Genomic DNA, 12,222 nt, shown 5'->3' with positions numbered 1-12,222 from the left:
TTACTACAAAAAATTTACGACATCCCTTTCTCTTATGGAGCATATATTCTTGCCCATATATTAAGCAATCTCCTAAATATTGATTAATAATAATCATAGTTATGTCTTAACTAATACATTAAATTAAGGATAGGAGGTCGCATCACAAGCCAACCTACCATGATCATGGATCCTGATTGATCCGTTAATGAAAAGGGTATTATAGACTATGTGTGAAGTTGCCTATGTTACTTAGTGCAACAGATAGAAAATATTGTGAATAACATCAACACTTAAACAATTATAAAACACATCAACACAACCAAATTTTATAAAGGAGTTGACCAGACTTCCTGGCTACATCTCCTGGTCCTTTCACTTCTAGTGCTGACCTCTCTATTATGTCTTCAAATTGTTGTTACAGGTGTGAGCTCAGAAACAGAGTCTCAAACATGAAAATGGATCTCACCATTGTGTTCAACTCGAGTTTTCGAGTCAAAACAACTATAAACTCGACTGCACTTGGCCACTATGACCTCCACACCCCCTAGAATGGTTCAAAACCACACTTTGTCAACTTTTTTTGGTGATATGGTATTAATATATCATGTTTACTTACAAACTGTAATAAAAGCGGAATAATATGATTACATTAAAAATAGAGGATAAACTAAAGGACCAATGGGCATGGGGTTGACCCCGATCGTCCGGCCTTTCCCTGGTACAGATCTCGATACCATACGATCCAACGGCTATCGTGTCATCCGATCATAAACTAACCTAGACTATCTCCACAATCGATCTATCCTGCTCGATCCAACGGGTGTCGTGCAATCTCGTGCTCCAACTAGCACGTCGATTAATTCTCCGAAAGCACGTGAGAAAAGATGTTTCAGGATGCTACGTGTCGACCGCTGAGTGGAATCGCGTAGATTTTTGAAAAACCATTTCTAGCCTTTGAGGCGCACGAGAAACCGTTTACCGCTTCCCTGCCGAAACTCAAAGAAGTTTAACTTCTTTTGAATAACCTCATCGCGTCCATTTTCAAGGATAACCTACTTACATGTCTCGACGTGATATGCGTCAATCTCCTTTGATCGGACGATCTCCACTCTCGTTCGCTGATCTAATCGCCTGTGTTTTGAACCAATCACAGATTTCCATGTCACCTTCTGCGATGACATCATCCAGAACCTGTGACTCATTCCCGAGTTGCGACGTGTCCTGCTGATGTAGGCATTGACTTTTGACCTAAATCTTTAATTGACTCTAATTTCTTCATTCGGACTTGGATTTACATGTTGTTTGCACTGTTGGATTCGTATTAACGAGAAATTTGACTTGATCCTACTTTCACTTGCATTCAAAGACTTTTGATCTGGAGGAAAAATTGAATCCATTTTGGATTACTCCTCCCCATTGGAAGCTTTTGGTCCACCAAAAGTTGGTTTTATCTATCGAGTAAGTGAGGATAAAGTTCCCTCACTTTTCCAATCTCTATCCATTATGATTTACTTGGATTTGTACCTTTGAGGCCAACTTGAAAATACTCAACATTTCCCCTTCGTGAAGTCCTTATCCTCCTGTCAAAAACTGTGTCCTCTTGTAACTCATTAAGATACTCGGGCAATAGATCTTCAATGGAAGGTAGTTGGCCTTGCTCTTTAGGATCTTCAATCAATGAAGGTTCATATAATTGCAAGTTTTCAACATTTACGACAGAGAATATTTGCATGTAGGCTGGTAGATCTAGGCGTAAATCATTTTCACCAATGTTATCAAGTATTTTGAAAGGACCATATCTAATTGGTTTCAAATTTTTACCTTCCCCTTGTAGTCTTTATTTGCTGATATACAACCAGACTTGATCACCAACTTGAAAACTATGCTCAACTCAATGCTTGTCATGTCGCGCCTTATACTTTTCTTGGCTTCTTTCTAGCTGTTCCTATACTGCCTGGTGAATTTCCTGGATTTGTTCAATGAACTTGGTTGCTTTGTCCACATCACTATGTCCATCAACTGCTATGTCTTTACCAAAGACAAAATCCAAGGGAGACTTTGGTATAAAACCAAAACAAGTCTCAAAAGGAGATCTCTGAGTAGAAGAATGTTTTGCATGGTTGTAAGCATGCTGCACATAACACAAATGCTCATCCCAAAGTTTAGGATGCTTGCTACAATATCCTCGAAGCAATTGTATCACTGTCGTGTTGACCAATTCTATCTGACCATCTGTTTGTGGATGGAATTTCGTGCTCTTCTTTAACTTTGTGTCCATTAACTCCCATAGACTTGACCAAAATTTCCCAACAAATTGAGAATCTCGATCAGATACAATAGAAGTGGGTAACCCAAAATGAACCCATACATTTTGAAAGAACAACTTTGTAGTTTGTTCAGTTGTGACCTGTTTATTACATGGTGTCAAAATACACATCTTACTGAACCTATCCACAACTACATACAAATAATCATGACCCTTTCTAGAGTTTGGCAATCCCCCAACAAAATCCATGGAAACACTTTCCCAAGGACGAGAAGGAATTAGAAGTGGAGTATACAAGCCTAATTTTCTATTACTTGGCTTGCTTATGGCACACATAGTACATCCTTTAATATATCTAGAAACTATCTCATTCATTTGTGGCCAATAGCAGAACCTTTGTAATTGTGCAATTGTTTTACTTACACCAAAATTACCTGATATGAGAGAAGTATGTGCTTCTCGAATTACATTAACTCTTTTAGTTTGTGGAATGCATAACATTTCCAAATGATATAAGAGTTTGTCCTTTATGAAATAATCCAATTCTTCTACCTGCTTTCCATGACTTAAAGTTGCATATACATCCTTAAAATATATGTCTTGAGCATATTGTTCAATTTAACTTTCATGAATTATTGAATTATGCTTAAGTATTGTGGATGCATTTATGATTGGTCTTGATAACATGTCTGCAACCTTATTATGTATGCCCTTCTTATATCTGATAACAAAATGAAATTGTTGTAGAAAACCCATCCACATGTAATGTCTTGATTGTTGCAGTTTAGTTTGTGAGTGTAAATATTGAAGTGTTGATGATTTGTATGTATGATTGTTTCTTTACCCATTATGTAATGTTTCCACTTTTTAACACTCTGAACTAATGCATACAATTCTTTATCATATGTAGGATAGTTAACTACTGCTAATGTGAATGTCTCAGAGTGAAAACATATAGGATTTATGTGTTGCATCAACACTGCACCCATGGCATATTCACTTGCATCGGTCTCAATCTCAAATGGATGTTGAATATCTGGCAGTGCTAGTACTGGCGCTATACTGATCCTTTCTTTCAATGTGTCGAAGGCTTTCTATTGTTTGCCTCCCCGTTGAAACACCTGTTTCACACTTGTCAAAGCATGTAAAGGAGCTGCAATCAAAGAAAAGTTAGAAATAAACTTTATCCAATATTGTGTTGCCCCTAAGAAACTTCTAACTTCTGTAGCAGTATTGGGCTTAGGCCAATTTACAATGGCTTCAACCTTAGAGGAATCTATCTTCAATTCACCACCCCCTATAATATAACCAAAATAATTCAAATATGTTCTGCCAAATTCACATTTTGACAGTTTTACATAGAGTTTTTCTCTTTTCAATACATCTAAAATATGTTTTACATGCTTTACATGTTCATCCCATGTTCTACTAAAAACAAGAATATCATCTAAATAGACTATTACAAAATCATCAATAAATGGTCTAAATACATCATTCATGACTCACATGAACGTAGCTGGAGTTTTATTTAAGCCAAAAGGCATAACCAACCATTCATAGAGTCCTTGCTTCGTTTTGAAAGTAGCCTTCCATACATCTTGTTCTACAACTCTAATCTGATGGTAGCCGCTTCGCAAGTCCAATTTAGAGAAGTAAACTACATCTTTTAACTGATATAACAAATCATCAATATGAGGAAGAGGATAAAGATTCTTTATTGTGATTTTATTTAGTGCTCTAAAATCAATGCACATTCTCCATGAACTGTCTTTCTTTCGCACTAACACAATAGGTGATCTGCACAGTGATGTGCTTGGTCGAATAAACCCTTGATCAAGAAACTCCTATACCTTCTTCTTTATCTCTACATTCTCTAGAGTTGATAACATGTACATTCCAATGTTAGGTAGTGGAGAATCTTGCTACAAATAAATCTCATGTTCTATCTCTCACTTGGGTGGAAGCCCTTTAGGCTCTTGAAACAGAATATCATAATCGGAAACAACTTTAACTAGATCTGCTTTCTGTTTAGGATTACAGCCTTGGAATGCATCAGATTTATCAATATCCTTTTCTTTTACAATCATAAGTAAAAATTTCTTACTTGAATTTACAATTCTTTTCATCTGTCCTAAATTTATGAGAAAGAAATTATCTTTGAGTTTATGAGCCCTTACAATATATTCAGTTCCATCCTTAGTGAGTTGATACTTATTTTCAGTTCGATAGAAGATAGAATTTCTATCGTACAAGTATGGACTTCCTAATACAATTCCACATATGTCCAATGGGACTATGTCTAACTCAACCTCATCTACAAACTTTGACCCAATAGCAAAATGAAGTTTACATTGTTTCGTAACTTGTAGCTTAGTTTTATAACACACCCAACCTAATGGATATGGCTTTTTATGAGGTTTTGTTTCTAAACCCAACTTCTTTACAATTTCTTCAGAAATCAAATTAACTTGTGACCCACTATCAAATAAACTATCAATTCTAGTATGCTTGGAAATGACTCTAATATGAAATAGCTCATTCCTTTTCCTCTCACCATTATCATTATCAACGGAATGCGAAGAATTACTTGTAGATTCTTTAGAATCTTTACCTTTTATACATGTAGTTGTAACCGTTGTCTTGTCACCTGAGTCTGATCCCAAGTCCTTTTTAAAAGTAGCGAAATTCTTTCGCTCTTTACTCCCAAACTTCTTAGGCTTCAATTCTGGATGCAAAGACCAGCAATGTGCCTCATCATGTCCTTCCTTCTTATAATGAGTGCATGAAGGTTTATCCTTCTTCATAGTGTTTGTTTTCCTCTCCTTCCATTTCAGTTTCTTCTTGCCTTCATTCTTGCTTTTAATAGGTTTGGATGATTTCCAAACATCTGGGGTTACATTTTTACCTCTAGCTTCTAGATGAGTTTCTTGAACTGATACATCATCTAATCTAGTTTGATTAAACATAAGTATAGTGTGCCTCAAATAAATATGAAGACCACCTATGTATTTTAACAATGTCTCTGGTGAGTCCAATGATATGCCTAATGTTAAAGCTCTCTTACGAAATTCCTGAGTATAACTTTGAACACTTCAACCTTTTAATTGACATAGTGTTTGCCAACTCATCATTGCTTGTTGCATATAGGACAAAGGATAAAATTGCTTTTTCATAGCAGGAACAAATTCATTCCAGGTTGAAATGATTTTACCATGCTTTTGGAGATCTGCTTGTATCTTGCCTTCCCACCATACAAGTGCGGTTCCTCCAAGTCAAAGGCTAGCAAGCTGGATCTTCTTCCTTTCTGAAGCAACTTTCTACACCCTGCAATATACATCAATTTGCCTTATCCAATTATCAAGCTTTTCAACATTAAGTTCTCCATCATAAATTGGCAAATCAAATTTTACATCTAATTTGATCAAAGAGGATTTCTTTTTCTTCTTCTTAGAAGAACTAGTTTTATGAGAAGAAGAAGATGATGAAGACGATGATGGTGATAATGGAGGAGATGATGGAGGAAGCATTCCTTATTTTCCTTTATCTTATTTATCTAGAGGATAAAAAAGAAAAGGTTCCTCTACTCCTTTGTTTGGTTTAGGTGATGAAGTGCCTTCTTCACCTTTACCCTTTTTAAACTCATTATACATCTCTTCCACCATTGCACGTATCGTCATGAAACTATCCAAGTATTGGGATTCTGACCCAAGTGGATTTTCATCTTCCATCCTTCTTTGTGAAAAGACACTTCCAATCCCTGGATTTGCCTCAACAAGTTCACCTTCACCTCATTCAAGCCTCAACCTACTAAGCATTCAAATCTCCACACAAACTTGTCAAACTTAAAAAACCTTACTGCTCTGATACCACTTGATCCATTAATGAAAAATGTATTATAGACTATCTGTGAAGTTGCCTATGTTACTTAGTGCAACGAATTGAAAATATTGTGAATAACATCAACACTTAAACAATTAGAAAACACATTCAAACACATCAACACAACCAAATTTTATAAAGGAGTTCACCAAACTTCCTGGCTACAATCTCCTGGTCCTTTCGCTTCTAGTGCTAACCTCTCTATTATGTCTTCAAATTGTTGTTACAGGTGTGAGCTCAGAAATATAGTCTCAAACAAAAAAATGGATCTCACCAATGTCTTCAACTCGATTTTTCGAGTCAAAATGAGTATACACTCGACTGTACTTGGCCACTATGACCTCCAGACCCCCTAGAGCGGTTCAAAACCACACTCTGTCAACTTTTTTTGGTGATATGGTATTAATACCATGTTTAGTTACAAATTGCAATAAACACGGAATAATACGATTACATTAAAAACAGAGGATAAACCAAAGGACCGGCGAGCGCGGGGTTGACCCCGAACGTCTGGCCTTTTCCCGACGCAGATCTCGATACCCTACAATCCGACGACTATCGCGTCATCTGATCATCAACTAACTCGAACGATCTCCACCATTGATCTATCCTACTCAATCCGATGGTTGTCGTGCAATATCGTGCTCCAACTAGCACGTCGATTAATTCTCCGAAAGCACGCAAGAAAAGTTGTTTCGGGATGCTACGTGTGTTGACCGCTAAGTGGAATCACATAGATTTCTGAAAAACCATTTCCAACCTTTGAGGTGCGCGAGAAACCATTTATTTCTTCCCTGCCAGAACTTAAAGAAGTTTAACTTCTTTTGATTAACCTGATCGGGTCCGTTTTCAAGGATAACCTGTTTGCATGTCTCGATGCGATATGCATCGATCTCCTTTGATCGGACGATATTCACTCTCGGTCGCTGATCCAATCGCCTGTGGTATGAACCAATCATATATTGCCATGTCACCTTCTACGCTGACATCATCCAGAACCTGTGACTCATTCCCAGGTTGCCATGTGTCATGCTGACATAGGCATTAACTTTTGACCTAAATATTTAATTGGCTCTAATTTATTCATCCGGACTCGAATTTACACGCTGTTTGCACCATTGGATTTGTATTAACGAGCACTTTTACTTGAGCCTACTTTCACCTACATTCGAAGACTTTTGATCTGGAGGCAAAACTGAATCCATTTTGGATCACTGATGAAGTGACATTACCACTACTTGTCACCAAGCTAAGGTAATGGATTTTGGCTGTAAGGTTGAAAGAGAAGAGGTCTCATCACGAGTCGACTTTTTCACTTTTGTTGGTTCTTGTGAATGACACTATTGTTAGCTGGTTAATAAGTTAGGGCAATGACCTTCAGCTGATTTCTAAGAAAATTTATAAGAAAAAAAGTAAATGGATGTAAAAACTATGAATCAATATTTAATAGATGGGATGATACATCTAGTTGGGTTAAAATGCATCCCTGTCAAGGTTATAGACACCTACTGGAAGCAATGGCCATGCTTGTGGTATAGAAGTTAATTTAACACTATAATTTACTTGGTTGCATTGTCTTTCCCAAGACTAATTATTGACAAAGTTTATTATTTGCATATAAAACTTGCTACGATAAACCTTTATGGGTTTATGTTTTAAAAAGTTTATGAATGACGATGGATATGATTTGAGCATATGATTTGAGCATATTAAACAATTCCAAATTTCAACCGTACAAGCCAAGGATGAAGCTTTTAGGTTATTTGAGGATTAACATCTTGAAGCATCTAATCTTTATTCCTTGACTATTATAGATTTTGGGTTATCTAACTAGAGATAACTATTTTTCCCAGTGAGTCACCATTTGTTGGCCTGCCAACAACTCCCCTACATTTTGACCGAAATGAAGGGGACCCCATTAGAAATTTTGAAAAAAACTTCCTTCAAATCGTGCTTGATTAGTTAATGGTTTCTCCTATCCTCGTTATCTAGTTTGTACGCTTTGCTCCTTCATTGTTTGACCAAATCTTAACACAAATTCTGTATGATCCTTGGGGTTGTTTCTTTGGTTGCATAATCTTGAGTGATTCCACAAATCGATTTTTATTACCCCATTATTTTAGTTGTTAGAAAAGATCTCCAACGACATAAGATTTGTGTGATTTGGGCTTCTGGTTTAGAAGTTATGATTGTTTAAGTTGGATGTGTTTATTGGTTTGGGACATGGTTGCTCACTCATACATCATATGCTTGGATTTAGTGAAGTATCCAAGGGGCTCTTGCAAGGAAAATGCATATATATTGATACTAATAAAAGTACTCTAGAAAACATGTACATAAACATTAATTTAGATATAGTAATATTATTGTAAATATAATATTGATAAATATTAACCAACTTTATATTTCTATCTTTATAAATTTTAAAATTCTATATTTCAGTTATGTGCATTATGGAAATGTATTATATAAAAATTTGTAATCATATATAATAATATAACACTTCATATATGTCCCATGAGGGAAGCTCAATTGATGATCGAAGTAATGTGAGTTCTGAGAAAACTAAGAGACCCAAGGTTCAAATCCCCCTATTGTAACCCAATTTACAAAGAGAAGGATATGCCATAGACCTCTAGAGATTTACTAGTAGTTACATGTTAGATGAGTTGTTGGATTCCTCTGGAATATATATATATATATATATATATATATATATATATATATATATATATATATATATGTATGTATATATATGTATATATATGTATATATATATGTATATATATGTATATATATATATATATGTATATATATATATATGTATAGATATATATATATATATATATATATATATATATGTATATATATATGTATATATATATATATAGATATATATATATATATATATATATATAATGCATTATAAAACATGTTTATATATTATATTATGAAACATGAAGCTATATATAATATGTAAATCATGTAATGTGTTATAAATACTCATGTGACCTTTATAATTAAAATCTCCCTTAGTAGTAAGGCCCATGACCATATTTTAAATAACGTGAATTATTAGACTGCAGTTACAAACTTGCAACTTATTCTATGTTTTTCGAGTGCATTTAAAACTGGAAATAATGTCATCAAACAAGTGAATATGTGATCAAGTATTTTGGGCATTTTCCAAACCAATTGAAAAGTCTTAGAACATATGTGACATCTCCATGTCACCATCACGTATAACTATTAGGGAAATGCCACGGAGGAACTCATCTCATTTGTTGTTAAGACTTATAGCCATGTTGTGCTCCGCATCATGTAAATAAGGAAGGCCGTCTATGTTAATTGTTGGCTAATGTAAATTCCAAGGCAAGTTTAACACATGACAATGACATAACTTTCACCTCGTTCAAAACGAAATCCACTAATTTGAAGACAACAACTTCTGCACCATGTCATTGAACCATTCTACTTAATTCCCTATCTAATGGATATCGCGAACCTAAATATGAGTGTCATTTTATTAGTCCCTGCCTGGGACTAATAGTGATCGATCGATCGTTGACCATACATTAACTGGTCTTTTGACCAAAAAAAATTGTGCACTATCAAAGTTTAACGAAAGTTTATCTCTGTAAATATCAGTGTAAGAAATTTATAACCAAAGTTGCAAAGTGGAGGTCTTATTGCACGCTTCACGTGCCCCGATGTTATTTCAGTGGGGACAAAATATTTTACCATAAGTTTTATGTGTTTTATGTTCAGGGTGTGCATGTTCTTCTCCGTGCCCTGCATGAGCGCCTTGCATGCAGCCAGTGCCAGATGTCTCTCGCTCGGGCTATCAATTCTCCGTAGAAGGTAGCTACCAGCAGCTTGGGAGAGTAGTTCAACATCGATCCCCCGCACCGCGGATTTCAAGCGAACCCGGTTTGCCACAGACCAGCTGAGCAGTCGCCGTTTCGGAGGCCTCTGAATGATGAAACGCCTAACGAACCCGGCGACGTGGAGACCAGAAATGAGCCTTTGCAAGCTGAGAGTTCAAAATCGCAGAGTACCGAGAAGAAGATTTCCCCTGCACAGGTGCAAAATGATCCCGTTTTTACGCATACTGACACTGAGAATCCTCTTATTTCGTTAGAATGCTTCATCTTTTTGTAGAAAATAAGGGGGATTTGAGGATTCGTGTGTTTTTTAAAGGAAAATAAAAAGTTTGAAGGGAAAAACAGGGAACGGGAAATATTTGGAGCTGAATGTCTGGTATTATGTATTCTTCCCTTGCAAGCCGTTGATACTGGGACTGATCCGATTGTTCCTGTCCATCATGTGGTAGCCGAGGTTCCATCCATGGCAGCCTAGGATGTTCCGCGTAGCCGAGGAGGATTAGAAGCTACTGCTTTTTGTTCGTCGGGAAGGGAAATCGCTAAGAAGAAAAGCTCCATACCTTGTCGACGGTCTGGGATGAGACTAATTGAACCGCCCCGGGGGACCTACGTTCAGAATCCGATAAACCGGTAGGCATCAAGTTCTGAATTTTCTGAATAATAACAATTTTATGGGTGTTGACTCTTTGTTGATCTTAACTGCATAACAGCACCAGCCGATTTGCCAGGCTGCACAGCATACGCTGTGTAATTGCAGGGAGGAATCTGTACATGAGGTTTTCTTGCTTCACTGGGGATGCCATGGGGATGAATATGGTGTCCAAGGGTGTGCAGAATGTTTTAGATTTCCTTCAGAATGAGTTTCCCGACATGGATGTTATCAGTGTTTCTGGTGAGTCTGTCTACGCAATTCTGATTGGTATTCGACTTTTGGGTCATCTCTGTTTTGGGTTTTGTTTACTCTTGGTTCTCAATTCAGTGGTCATTTTCTGGGTTTTGCTGCCATGGGCTTTTTGTTTTAATGCCAAATTTTTGGTTTGTGGTCAGGTAATTTCTGTGCAGACAAGAAACCCACAGCTGTGAACTGGATTGAAGGGCGTGGGAAATCAGTAGTGTGTGAGGCTATCATCACTGAGGCAGTTGTTAGCAAGGTCTTGAAGACTACTGTTCCAGCTTTGCTAGAACTGAACATGCTCAAGAACTTAACTGGGTCTGCACTAGCAGGTGCCATAGGGGGCTTCAATGCCCATGCATCCAATATTGTCTCTGCTGTATTTATTGCAACCGGTCAAGATCCTGCCCAAAACATTGAGAGCTCTCATTGCATTACGATGATGGAGACTTCCAATGGTGGCAGGGATCTGCATGTATCAGTCACAATGCCTTGTATTGAGGTAAGTAATCTCCATGATTACTTTCATGCCTAAAGAAAAACATTTGTGGTATTTTCTTTCTCTAATCTCTGGACTTTGTTTCGATAGCTAAACTATTTTTGAGGATCTGAGAGAAAATGGTTACTCCCCCTCAAACCCCTTCCCATTGTTCTGATTGTGGACATATTTGTATCCATTTATTGCAGGTGGGAACCATAGGAGGAGGAACACAGTTGGCATCACAAGCCGCTTGTTTGAATCTGCTGGGAGTCAAAGGAGCAAACATGCAATCCCCTGGGGCCAATTCCCAACGCTTGGCCAGAATAGTTGCAGGAGCTGTTTTGGCTGGAGAGCTGTCTCTCATGTCTGCATTGGCTGCAGGCCAGCTTGTCAAGAGCCATAAGAAAAATAAAAAGAAAAAAGAACGACAGGATCCTGGATCTCTAAAAATTGGATTGGATTTGAAAACTTCGAAATTAATGGATTTTTAGCCCACGGATACCCAATTGACCAATTAAATCATCGTAACAAAGTTTATCCCTCTTGGATAGATAAACCAGAAGTTGCTTACGTTTGCTCAAAATTTTCCACAAACCCCTTTGGGATGAATAGTCTCTTCCGTGCAATTGCAGATGCTGGGTAAGTCTTAGGACCCAATTGGTTAAATAAAATACCTGAGATTCAACAGATCCTCTCTGTTTATCGGGAATCAGAGATGAACTAATGGACAAATTATTGATCATAAAAAAAACACAAATTTTTCCAGGGCTTAATTTTTTTTCGAGTCAGAAAAAAGAATTAGATCCATTCTTTCATTTTCATGGTTCATATAATAATT

The 12,222-nt window shown here is 36.8% G+C and overlaps 1 protein-coding gene across 1 annotated transcript; it reads left to right on the top strand.

Moving 5' to 3' along the window:
* The first annotated feature begins 10,702 nt into the window (after positions 1-10,702).
* On the top strand, positions 10,703-11,875 carry LOC149197332 (3-hydroxy-3-methylglutaryl-coenzyme A reductase 2-like). The gene is made up of 3 exons (XM_089408661.1): positions 10,703-10,903; positions 11,059-11,405; positions 11,591-11,875. Exons 1-3 carry the CDS (start codon positions 10,783-10,785, stop codon positions 11,873-11,875), a joined length of 753 nt encoding a protein of 250 aa, XP_089264787.1. The 5' UTR covers positions 10,703-10,782.
* Positions 11,876-12,222: the final 347 nt, after the last annotated feature.

The sequence above is a fragment of the Pinus tabuliformis genome, chromosome 2_2 (genome assembly GCF_031772625.1).
Source record: "Pinus tabuliformis cultivar Carrire ecotype Pingquan chromosome 2_2, CPIR1, whole genome shotgun sequence".
In the NCBI taxonomy this organism is placed as follows: Eukaryota; Viridiplantae; Streptophyta; class Pinopsida; order Pinales; family Pinaceae; genus Pinus; species Pinus tabuliformis.
The sequence above is the reverse complement of the archived record's forward strand: the minus strand, read 5'-3'. Positions and strand labels throughout refer to the sequence as shown.

Coding starts and splice junctions, on each gene's coding strand:
- LOC149197332 (XM_089408661.1), top strand. CDS start 10,783: ATGAGGTTTTCTTGCTTCACTGGGGATGCCATGGGGATGAATATGGTG. Junction 10,904..11,058: donor GGATGTTATCAGTGTTTCTG/GTGAGTCTGTCT, acceptor GTTTGTGGTCAG/GTAATTTCTGTGCAGACAAG. Junction 11,406..11,590: donor TCACAATGCCTTGTATTGAG/GTAAGTAATCTC, acceptor CATTTATTGCAG/GTGGGAACCATAGGAGGAGG.